Source organism: Prunus dulcis, chromosome 6 (genome assembly GCF_902201215.1).
Source record: "Prunus dulcis chromosome 6, ALMONDv2, whole genome shotgun sequence".
NCBI lineage: Eukaryota > Viridiplantae > Streptophyta > Magnoliopsida > Rosales > Rosaceae > Prunus > Prunus dulcis.
The window spans coordinates 7,250,234-7,262,985 of record NC_047655.1 but is presented as its reverse complement, the minus strand read 5'-3'; the positions used below and the strand labels follow the sequence as shown (position 1 = coordinate 7,262,985).

The following is a 12,752-nucleotide window of genomic DNA, read 5'->3' as shown; positions in this document are numbered from 1 at the left end:
TTTTAAACATTGAAATGTTACCCTTAACCTTGAACAATCTTTTCTTAAAAAGACCCCGTTCTTTTATGTGCGTAGATAACCCTTAAGTTACTTTGGTGCTTTAGAGTTGCTGTCAGAATTGTTTATGAATGTCAATTCACATGCGCGAAATTTCTGAATCACCAAACCCATTAGGAAGACAACATATTCAATCACTTCGCCTGCTAATAAGAAAAATAATATCAAGGGCGAGAAAAGGCACTGCACTGATCATCAAAACTGCGGTAGATATGTTTATAATAACAATACCTAACCAATTTATAGGTAACGGGTCCAGATTCATCAAATGAAAGATACCACATTAAGAATGATTCCAGCCAGCAACGAAACTAAAAATATTTTGGATTTTGGGAAAATCCCATTATCAGTATCAGAACGAAACCAAAGATTAAAAAAAAACTTCAATAATAAACAATGAGTAACAATAAGTAAACAGCAAATAACCATAACACAACCTACCATCTGATCCCATGTCGAAACAAAAATATACTGTACATATGACCTCCCGCTGCTGCTGCATAGGCCGCTGGCACCCTGCCATCCCGAAAATGGGGTCCCTGCTGTTGTACCCAGTTTCAGATTTGAACAGCCAAAGCAGGATCAACCCACCATTCACTCCAAAACAGCAACCTCCTGATCAACCCTCCAATAATTTGCATCATTGTACTCCTTATTTGCAGGCCCACCATCGTCGGAGTTGTCCTTTTCTGGCACCTTTGGCATAATGTTTTTCTTCAACGGCCCTGCCTCCCCTACTATGCCCTCTTTAAGAGCCTGCTCCATAGCCTTCTCAGTACCTTCTAGTTCGACGCCAACAAATTCAACATCCTCTTCAAACAATGATGGCACTGCAGCTGATCGTTGGCTCCCATCACTACCCGGCGATCCTGCAGTAGAAGCAATGGAGGAGGGAGAGCCATTTGAAAGAGCAGATTCTCCACTTGAAGGCAAACTAGCATCAGGTGCCACTACCTCGGCATGACTGGAAGGATTGACATCTGATTCATCATGATCCTCGAATGGATTTATACTTGCACCACCAACTTGCAAATCTGATGATTCACTCCATCCCACCCATTCGGGCAAAGGCCTGTCTCCAAACAAATCCTCATTGTCGGTTGCCTCAAATCTGAAGAATCCACCCATATCATGGGAGGCACTTGCGTTCTCACCATCTGGGTTCATGTTTCCACGATTCCCATTAAATCCATTCATAAGGTTTTTGTTGGAAGTGGATGTGCCATCGACAGAGTCTTTACTTCCGGCCAATTCATCATCCTCCCCTACCACAACCTCATCATCACTACTGCTATTACCACCATTCGCAGTCCCATTCAAGTTTACTTCCTCCATCTCTGATGTGCCCACTGGTGCATTACTCATTCTATCATCTTGGAATGCAAACCAGTTGGAATTTGTAAATAAACTGCTGCATTCAGGATTAATACTATTCAGCATCGCCATTACATAATTGATTCTACAGCTACACTTAGGATGCACAACATTGTGAAGACATCATTGCCAGAACTAGAGATAGAAAATTCATGACAAATCATTGCCAACCATTTCAGGCACTACAAGAACATATATAAAGAAACTGTTGCATGTTTTTTTTTGGTCAAATTATCAGTTGGGAAAGTGACTTCAGAAATGACTCCACACCATATCAACCATAATTCATAGTTTGAAAAAATACTAGACTATTTGACAAATGAAAATTGCTCATATATATATAGAGAGAGAGAGAGAGAGAGACAGACAGGACTCAAATACACTTATTTGAGGGACACCCTTGTAGGGCCCACTCATTGTATTTCTATTTTGTAGATATTCATTCAAAGATCATCTCTACAAAAAATCACTTGAATCCGATATCATTTGACCATTCAATTAAATTATTGAAATTGAAATACTTTCTTGAAGCACCATGGTCATTGATTTTGTTGGTCTCAATTAGATGCCTTAATGATTTTCAATTTGCATGATTGTTTGCAAGGATGATCTCTGAATGAAGATGTGAAAAAGTCATCTCTTATGTATTTAGTATATTGAATCAGATTCAACCTATAAGCCTGGAGACTAATTGGTATCCTTTTCCGTATTGTGTGGGAATCTTGTACCATTTGAACCATGTTAAATTATTGTCATTACTGTGTATATAATTAAAGTTTTAGTACATCTCTTTTTTCATTTTTCTTGTGGATATTTTGTGTTTTTGGGTCGGGAAGTCCAGCCGCTAGCAGCTATAGAGAGTTTGGAAAATGTTGCAAATCATTATAGACCATGCATCCAATGTATTTCCACTAAACCTAAACTGGTGGCATACGGAGTTTGTTTTCCTTGATATAAGAACCAAAATACTCACCTTCCCTGGTCATCACCAAGCCGCAAGGATGATATGACTACTTCAGCAGATTCATCGTCAAAGTAGACATCCTGTATGTTACAAATCAAACCAACTCATTTCAGGATGCAATGAAACCAAATATTTACTTTTACAAAAAGAAAAATAAAAAAATTAAACATGTTTTCATGGTTTATCATGTTTCTGCCTCAGAGCTTTATCCATAGCTTATTCATGTTAAAATAAAAATAATTACCATCAAGCTCAATACATGAAACTATGGAAAGACATCAGTGGTAGAAATGACCAAACTAATTACCTCGTCATCTCGATCTAGAGTTCCATGGTCCTGCAATGCAAAGAATTCAAAACATTCATCCAACAATAACAAATGGAGGAACCAAAAACAAGAGTAAGGGGACGAATGTCCCGGGCGAAGCTATTCTATCCCCTTACCCCCAAGGAAAATTAAAAAGGACGAAAAGCTGAAACTAATAAATACAATGCACCCAGCTAGATACCTCTCCTGCGTCCTCATTCCCATATATTTTGTATCTAAAAGCCTGGCTTAGATTATTTGCTAAAGCTGCTACATCATAATCTCTGTCATTCATGTCGTCGTCATCACTATCCCTCGTCCTGTCTTGCAAAGCAGTTGGGCGGCTGTGCATAACAAGGAGAAACAAAACGGAAGTTGAAGATCAAATCCAACTAAAAAAATCAATGTATAGAATGGTTAACTAAGTTGACCATTTTAATAAGGCTTGACAACCATTTCTGTCCCTAAAAGAAGCAAAATGCGCCATCACAGTAGGTATCTTTAACACCTTATTTTAAACCCAACCGTTAAATTCATTACTTCAGATTGAGTGCTATATAAACCAGAACACAGTAATTTATTCATAATGGCCCCTAATCATACTTGACAACTGTGCATTGCAAAGCAGATATATGGCACAACAGCATACCCGCAAGCCCATCGATAAACATTTTCAACTGCATTGCGCTCCTGCAAAACTGTAGTCTGCCAGTCACTCCATTCGCTATGTTCCTAGAGATCAAGCAAAGCAATGTTGTTTTACAAAGAATTTTAAAGATAAATATTAGCCACTAAGAAGACTAACATCCCACTCAAGTAGCGCTAATGTTCATAGTTTTGCCAATAATAGAGTGGTAAAGGTGAAAAAATTAGAGAAGCTTATAACAGTTACAAAAGATCAGATATGATCATTGTTAAAATCACAATTTTGAGCAGAAGTTGTGATCATTATGCTTATAGCAATTCAAAGTTTAAACCTGAAACCTACCTGAAGGCATGCCTTAACACGGCTTTGGCTGTTTCCCAACTGAATGAGCTTATTAGAAATTCGTGTAATGTGTCCCAGGTTTCCTGCCCGTGGTGCCGATTTACCAGCAGCAGGTACCGTTGGCTACATAACAAGGGAAAATTCAAACTATCAGAGCATGAAATAAAATCAACAGCCAAGTATAGGTAATCATCAATATATATAACTACACGCTATTGCACAAATCCAAACTCCATTTAAGGTTAAGCATGCTCTATTTTCTATTACATTACACCTCATCCAACAAGGAAATTAAAGGCATTATAAACAATATCTAACATGTTGAGCATTTAATGTTTGGCCACAACAGTCAGAAATTTAAGAAGTAGCCCACATTCAAGCATTCATTTATCCAGTTACTGAATCTCTCTACCTTGCTAGTATCACCAGACAGAAGAGGATGTTTATCTGTTTGGAGAAACTTCCCAATCAAATCACACTCTCGAAGGAGATGATCAACAATAGCATCACTCTTGCTTTCCAAACATGACGATATGATACTATCTACATGATGGTGCAATGAGTTATTGTAGGGGTACCTGCATTAATTAGATCAACCCATTAAGTTAATATGAACAGGTAAATCATTCAGTGTAACAAAAGAGAAGAACATGTCTCTTGGCAAGCTATCCTCAGGAGAGAGAGAGAGAGAGAGAGAGAGAGAATCTAGATATCCAATAACTATCTCAAAATAAAATAAAATAAATCGAAGCAACAGCTTACTCAAAGAAAAGATCAATGATCCGTTGGATGGTTCCCGAGCTAACCAATTCCTTTTCTGCATCTTCATTACCCGATCTCAATAGAACAGCAATGAACTCCACAATCTGAAATAAATTGCAGAACAGTTAAAATGGCAATTGACACTGTCAGTTCTAATATCCAATAATTAACAATTTTCGCTCTCTGTGATCTAGGGTGGAAAAGTCATTGACACATAATTTCTTATAAATAAAAAATAATTTCTACCAGCACCGAATTGAATTCTGAAATTTGTCTAACAATTTATTACATTAACACCAGTCAGAATACTAGTCTCAACTCCAACGAGGTAAAAACGGAGAATAAACTGTCTCGCACAAGCCAAATTAAAAAAAACCAACCTTTAAACGATACTTTCCAAGTGGAGGCCTCAACTCTCCGTATGTTGTCGGCAGTGTTTTCTCATCCGACGACACATTCAAAAGCATAAGCAAGTCACCTGGACAACCAAACTTTAAATCTTGAAATCATACTGAAGAAACAATTCTTCTGTTCCTTTTAAGGCAGCTGTAATATAATGCAAGACTTGCATCAACGACAGCGAAAAAGTATCACTCCGCTGATTAATCCTAAGAGCCCTCAGATTTTGTTCAAATATGATATATCACTCCCCGGACATGGCAATATTTTTCACCTTATTATATGAGCCTTGTCATAAGCCAAAGCTTTGTCCACTCTGAGGTTCAATCACTTTACCTCTACCTTTCATGGACCTACACTATCCCCTTCCTACTTTCAAGTAGCTACAAAAGGCCATGTTACATTGAAAATTTACAAGCAGCATGGAGATTCCAAATTGTTGTTGGAAAATGTAATTGAAAAACTGAAACAATGATGTAAGCTGAATGAAATAGACAAAAAAAAAACATTAATTTTACATGCTATGCAGCTACAGAAATGTAAATTTCCATTGTTGGAAAAAATCATGGCAAGATATAATTGCACACTCACCGAGTTTTGGCAACATTGCACTGACAGTGTCTGGATTAACAGGGATTGGAGACTCATACATGTGTTGACTCCGAAAAGAATGGAACAAGGGGGAAGAAACTGCTGATCTTTTCGGATCCAACAAAGAGATACAAACAGAAAGCGAGTTTACAAGACTAGACTTTGAATGTGAATCTTCCAGTGCATGACCAAAAATCCTTGCAACGAAACTGCATATGAATTATTTAAGAACTCAAAACCATTGCCCATAAAGAATATATAGAAACGTAATAACTCAAAACCAACCAAAAAGTGCTCCAATTACAAACCTTGGGCTAGAAAGTTTGTTGGCTAGGGCTGATGGGGCATTTCGAGTTATAGCAGAAAGTGTCTCAGCTGCATTAGCATGAACTTCAGGAGAATTCTGATCCAAAAGTAAAAGGAAGTTGTTAGATGTACAATATGCACCAGGGCTGCTAATGAGCTAAGTTATTTAACATTTGTTCCAAACTTCTTAACCTGATGAAACATTTATGAGTTACCATTTAGTATATTCTCCATTTAATTATTTAAAAGTCTATCACAGTAGTCTCGCTTTCATTATCAATTCTTACCAAAAACAATAAAAATCATTTAGAACTCCAGCTAGAAAGGCCAAAGGCATACAGTTAAGGTGACAAAGTATGCAACACTTCCCAATTCTCTGTTCAACTATGGTTTCTGGATCCAAGAGGCTGCACCTTTATGTAACATCTAAAGAAGTGCACAGAGGAAATCCACCTCAAAAGTGGACATACACAAGACATATGAGCATTCAAATAATAAAAAATCTCCAATGGGTTATTTAGTTAACATATATGGTTTCTCTAAGGTACTGACCAGAATGACAAAAGAAAATAAACTGTAACCTGGGATATGCATAATGGCTATGGATGTTACAAGTGCATAACTAAGTATTCATTAAACAAATATGTTCCATAAATATGTAGAATGACTGAAAGAAAAAATTATACTGATAAACAAGAATATAATCTTCCGACTTACAGAAGGGCTCAATTTATCTACGATCATTTCTAGCAGATTACTTTCAGCTAACCATTGCATCACATCTACAAAATTGGGATACACATGGTCATCCGCGCCAACAAGTCGAACCAAAACCTGTACCATGAAAACACCTCAGATTGAACTACAAACAAGCATCTGAAAAACTTTGAACTTGATTCTGAAAATTTTATTCTTAATTACCTCCATGATGGATGTAATTCCTATCAAATCAACTAACTGGCGGAAAACATCCTGATGGGCCTGTAAACAACAACGATAGTAATCCACAACATTTACACGAATAAACAAAAGATGGATTTTGGGATAACACCTATATTTCTCAGCTAAAACAGTGGCCTCGAAATTTTTTTCCAAAACAACAGTCAATGGAAGAATTGTCATAGGCAAGTAGCTAATTTTTGGCACAGCCCAATTCCAAATTGTGTGTAAGAAGCATAGAACTTTCAGATATTAAACAAGACCAAACATTAGGAATTACTTCAAACACAGAGAATATTCCAAACCACTAGGCATAATCTCTGTGTGTTTTTTTTTTTTTTTAAATCTTGATTTACTTCAAGAGCTAAATTGTCAGAATATGCTGGTGTTTTATTAAAGAATAATTAATGCCGGAACAACACAAATTTTGGCATCAAGGGTCATGATTGGCTGGAAAGATAACATTGATTTAAACTTTCAGCAACAAACTCTCAATTCTACTGGGAGTTTCTACAACGGAAGCAGGCCCAACAAACAAAGGTAACCATGGCAGTCAAATAAATGTGGGTTATAGATGCTAAAGCTGGCAATGTAAAGAGGCAATAGGTCCAAGTATCTGGTCATGCATTCATGCAATTGATATAAAAATTTATTAAAAAAATTGGCAGAAACTTAAAAATATACAATATAAAGATGAGGTTAAAAAGTTACTTACTTGAACATAATTCATAAGTGGGACTGTCTTTCGTATCATAAGGCATACAACAACCTAAAGTTGCCACAAAAAAATAGTGGATCAAGACACCCGTTTTGAGAGAAGAGCAAGTAGGACAAAAGGTTACCAGTATCATATAAAAAAATACCTTACTAAAATACCCAGCAAGCAGGGCACTATGAGGACGATTTGGTTCCAAGAAGGAGAAAAGTAAGTTCATTAGCTGTAAGCACATAATAAGCCTTTATCAATACTAAACAAGATTTTATACATCAACTTCCTCATTCAAATAGAGCATGTGGTCATGATTACCTCCTCTTCATCCACCAAAGTCTTCAAAATAACATCAATTTCACATGTAAAAACCTCACAAGCAATGAAAGGGAACCTAAATCATGAAACAGGTTTACTCAAATAATCAGAAGCAAGACCAACAAAAATAAAAATCCAAAAAAGTTTGGAGTTTGAACATTAGAATATAAGTATAAAAAAGGTCAAAGTAAATCTTTGTCAAGATGGAACAATACTTGAAGGCTCGTTTGCTTTCAGCATCCTCAGGAGGTTCTTCAACAATATAACGCAATAATTGCTCCACCTGGGCTCTATCCCTTAAACTGAAAACAAAAACTTACACAAGGGTATCAATGTATCATCCACAATCAAGTTCCATATTATACAAGATATCATGTACAATTCATTCCTTCACAAATTCAAGAAAATTGTAAGGAAAAAGAACAAATTCTGGTATTGACTTATAATATATACAATAGGGAAGTTGATAATATACGGAACAGTACAAGCCCTACAGAGGAAAACAATGAGACATTACAAATTAATGAGACGAGTGTTTAAAGCTTTGCATTCTTGGATAACTTCTTCTTCATCCAGAAGCTCATCCAGTGTAAAATTCTCCTTGTCTAGCACCGACTCCACCTGTAAAGGAGAAAAAACAGAAAAGAAAACAACAATAACAATTAGCGGGCATAAGAATAAAAATCCTGCAGTAGTAAGCTAAGAAACCTGTGTTACTTGAAACTACAACAGTCGAACACTGTTACTCATGTTTATAGCTGGCCAAATATTAAAAGGCAGTACCCCTCGTAATCACATAGGAACTAGAAGCTGCTACAGTGAGCAGCAACCAAATAGAGGGTAACCACATATCCTTAAGTTTTCCCAGCAACCAACCAGAGGGTAATCACATATGCTTAAGTTTTCTCAGCAACCAAACAGAGGGTAATCACATATGCTTAAGTTTTCTCATCAACCAAAGAGAGGGTAATCACATATCCTTAAGTTCTCTCAGCAACCAAGAAGAGGGTAACCACATATCCCAAATTTAGAAAATTTAAGCTCACCTACTTTAATCACAATTAGATTAATAAAAGACGGTACTTGTAAAGTAAAAAACAAATCCTGGAAAATACTGCTTACTAAAACCAGTTGTTCATTCAACTTCGAAAACTAATACAGCTAAGTCCGATCAGTCAAAAGTAAATTGCAATAAGACAAAAAAATTAAACGCCCCTCAGCTAGAGATGAAACATAAACAAAAATATTTAGCAATTAAACTTCTGAATAAGCAGCAAATTGATCAAACAGAAGACCAGTAAATTTCAAAATAAGAAGCTCATACTAGGTTTTAAAATGAAATAGATTGAGAAAGATAGAGTTACAGGCGAGGAGGCAGAGAGAGCAGTGAGCTTCCAAAACATGGTGAAGAAGGAGAAAGCAGAGCTGGGAAGTAAGAGCTGTCTTAGATCTGTAAACCCTAGAAGAAGCAGCAGAAAATCTAGGGCCTCTTCAGGGACAAAGCCGAGAGGTGGGGATTTGAGAGCAGGGGCGGGGAGGTCGGTGGCTTTGAAGCTCGAAAGTCGAAACCCTAGTTTTCTTTTGAGAGATCGATGAGGTGAGGAGGAGGGAGCAAAGGCCGTGAAGATCGAGAGACAGAGAAAATGAGCCCCCAAAAAAATAATAAGCTGTGAGAGCAAAAAGGGTAATCGGCTTGTTGGCTTATTTGGCTAATTGCTGAATGCTGATGAAGAGAGAGAGAGAGAGAGAGAGAGAGGAGCACAAAACTACAAATAAGGTGAAATTAACATTTTTCTTTTCTTTTCTTTTTTTACTTTTTCAAGTGGTACATGTTATGATGATTCATGAATTACTTTGATTTTCCCTCAAGGTAAAATCATTAGATTAATGACAAAATAAAAAATAAAAAATCAATTTGAATTAAAGAAATATGATGATTGATGCATGCATGAAATGTGTGACACTTTTTATGTGTATAAAATAATGCAACCTACATAGTGTTGGTGTTGTATGATTGTGAAATTTGATTTTAGTGGCTGACCTTAGGGTGCGTGGCCTTTTTCCCCTCTTACAAAAAATAAACATTAAAGCACAAAATCACAGCACAACTACTCCACACCATACTAAAATAGTTCATTTTGATCCATGAACTATGAGAAAATCAACTAACCAATATACACCAAAATATATGCACAAACATATTGGCTTATTTGGAAGTGATTTTAAAAATATCAATAATCACTTCTATACAAAAATAAAAATAATAATAAGAGATTTTCCATATAGTCACTTTAAAGTGGTTTTCGATGATTTTATGGAGAATCACCTCCTATGTGTTTCTTCTCAAAATCACTTAGGCCCCGTTTGATTCACGAAAAATGAGACTTGGGAATGGGAAATCAATTATTTTCCTATGTTTGGTAAGTCCAGACATAAGAAATGGTTGTCTGACACATGGGAAAGTAAGGGGGGAAAGTGAAGCCCTTCTCTCAATTTGGGTTTTGTTTTCCCTTCTCGTGAGAAAGTTTGGGAAAATGAGCAAACATTCAATGCACATTTTCATGATTATTTTGTCCCTATTAACAATTTAGAATTACAATGTATCATTAAATGCATTCTTTTTTTTATTTGATTTAATATGGGTATAATTGAAAAATTATACAAACTTTGTTTTCCCATTCCTACTCAGAACAAACATGGGAGAGGAAATAAAGTGAAATCTCCCATTTACTTTCTCGGCATGACCAAACGTGGGAAAGAAATCTTTCATTTCTTATCCCTTGGGAAATGACATGGGAAGTGATTTTCCCTCAAATCCGTTTCGTAAACCAAATGGGGCCTTAGGGCTCGTCTGGGAGTGATTCTGAATAAGACAGAATCACATAAAAGGAAAAGCACCTCCCATATGCTTTCTCCATGTATAATCACTTTAAGGCCTCATTTGGTTCATGGGAAATGAGACTTGAGGATGGAAAATCATTTACTTTCCCATGTTTGGTAAGTCCAGGGATGAAAAATAATTGTCTTGCACATGGGAAAGTATGAGGGAAAGTGAAGCCCTCATCCCCCCTTGGGTTTTGCTTTCCTCCTCATTGGAAAGTTTGGGAAAATAAGCCAACATTAAATATACATTTTTCATGACCATATTGTACCCATTAACAATTTTGAGTTACAATATAATATTAAATGCATTCTTTTTTTATTTGATTTCATTTGGGTATTTGAAAAATTAAACAAACTTTGTTTTACATTCCTACACAAATCAAACATGTGAAAGGAAATAAAGTGGTATTTCTTGGTTACTTTCCCATGATTACCAAACATGGGAAAGGAATATTCATTTCTCATCCCTTGGGAAATGGCATGGGAAGTGATTTGTCCTTAAATTTGTTCCGTGAACCAAATGGAGCCTAAGTGATTTTAATAAGTGATTATGGGATCTATGTGATTCTCCATAAAATCACTTAAAACCACTTAAAGTGATTATATAAAGAAGTGATTCTTCACAGAAGTGCTTTTTGGCCTATCCATAATCACTCCTAAACGAGCCATTAAAGTGATTATATAGAGAAGCACATGTGAGGTGTTTCTTCCCATGAGTGATTTTGACCTATCTAGAATCACTCACAAACGAGCCTTATGTTTCAAAGAATATCTTCTCTTGAGCTACTTCCGTGAAACCACACGAGATTTTCTAGATTTTTTTTTTTCTCTCAAACGATGTTTAGGGTTTATATGCGTAAAATATATACATTGATTTTATGCTATAGATCTAGTGAAACATGTTTGTTATATTATGTTGTTCTTCTTACTCTTAGTTGAAGTGGAGAATTCTCAAAAATTAACAAGAGAATATATATAAAATGTACTTATGATTAAATTTTCTATTAAAAATTAAAAGATTGAAAAAAAAATTCTTAGTAATTGCTATCTCTATTGGTATTTTAAAATCTTAAATTCATTTGGTTTGTTTTTTTAGTGCAAGCGATTTGGGGAGGGGAATTTACACAAATATTTATTTGGCATTTGGGGGTTTCGAACCTCTGCCCACATGAATAAAAGTGGAAGAGTTCACCCAACTAAAAGTTATACCCACTAACTCCTTTGGTTTATTAAAAGTTATTGCTTCCCATATGTTTCTCTCCCAAGAAGTCTTTCAAATTTATTTTTCTTCCACACTGATGGAGAAATAAATAGAGTTTTTCTATTTAAACTCTACACTTCTCTATGTTCATCCTATATTCTAAGTTCACCCCAACATCTAATTCAAATTTTCACAATTTCTAAATAAAAAAATTAATTATCTTCCCAAACTATCTCTAAATACGCACCCAACAGAAAAAATAAAATAAAAAACTCATCAACCTCACATCCTACACCCCGTTTTATTGCTCCTCACCACTCTAAGTTCACTTCAACCTCATATTACTTAAAGAGATAAAAACACTGTTGTCAAATGTGTAGCACTATTATTTTATTTTTATTATTATTAAAAATTTCAGAATAAACTGTTAGGTTTTGATAGAGAAATGTTAATAGTTAAATTAATATGTAAGTTACCATCATCAAATAAACTAGTGTATTAAAAGAAATTTTAGCCATAGATATGTCTACGATATGATTGTAGCCTTAAATTGACATATTTTTATTTAAGCAGCTATGGTATGCAACTAGATATCATTCACTTAGATTTCAAGTCTGGTTTGGAGGCTTTACTTAATGTGAAACCAATTAAAGCTATTTTCCTTGGTGTCCGAATTGGTGATCCTACTGTGGTACTTTGATTTTCTATATCGGCAAAGTCACAATCATATCGCAAACATATCTCTGACAATAAGGTGTTGAGTAGTTTGTGTTTTTCAAAAATTTAATATGAAGAGTGGTGGAGTGTGCGGGTGTGTGTATAGATGTACTAGGGTTAAGTATTAAGTTGGATGACCTTTTTTGTCTTTTTACACAATAATAAAACTTAAGAGCTTAATGATTTAAGTATTGGAATAAACAAAGAAAAGTGTGGAGTTTAAATAGAAAAACTCAA

General features: G+C 35.5%; 1 protein-coding gene across 2 annotated transcripts; it reads right to left on the bottom strand.

Annotated features, from left to right (window-relative positions):
* Positions 1-246: 246 nt before the first annotated feature.
* On the bottom strand, positions 247-9,488 carry LOC117629917 (serine/threonine-protein phosphatase 6 regulatory subunit 3-like). Of its 2 annotated transcripts, none has more exons than XM_034362585.1 (19): positions 9,079-9,488; positions 8,232-8,335; positions 7,930-8,016; positions 7,715-7,790; positions 7,551-7,625; positions 7,403-7,456; positions 6,670-6,729; positions 6,466-6,582; positions 5,751-5,845; positions 5,443-5,651; positions 4,833-4,930; positions 4,453-4,556; positions 4,103-4,268; positions 3,691-3,813; positions 3,352-3,434; positions 2,905-3,046; positions 2,703-2,732; positions 2,405-2,475; positions 247-1,465 (listed from the first exon to the last, which is right to left on the bottom strand). In XM_034362585.1, the coding sequence occupies exons 1-19, from the start codon at positions 9,115-9,117 to the stop codon at positions 652-654; spliced, it is 2,547 nt and encodes an 848-aa protein (XP_034218476.1). In that variant the 5' UTR covers positions 9,118-9,488; the 3' UTR covers positions 247-651. The 2 variants fall into 2 exon arrangements, with proteins under 2 accessions (XP_034218476.1, XP_034218475.1); XM_034362584.1 differs by having other exon boundaries at positions 278-1,468; positions 9,079-9,442.
* Between the last annotated feature and the right edge of the window lie 3,264 nt (positions 9,489-12,752).

Coding starts and splice junctions, on each gene's coding strand:
- LOC117629917 (XM_034362584.1), bottom strand. CDS start 9,117: ATGTTTTGGAAGCTCACTGCTCTCTCTGCCTCCTCGCCT. Junction 6,730..7,402: donor CACTTATGAATTATGTTCAA/GTAAGTAACTTT, acceptor TGTTGTTTACAG/GCCCATCAGGATGTTTTCCG. Junction 4,269..4,452: donor ATCATTGATCTTTTCTTTGA/GTAAGCTGTTGC, acceptor TAATTAATGCAG/GTACCCCTACAATAACTCAT.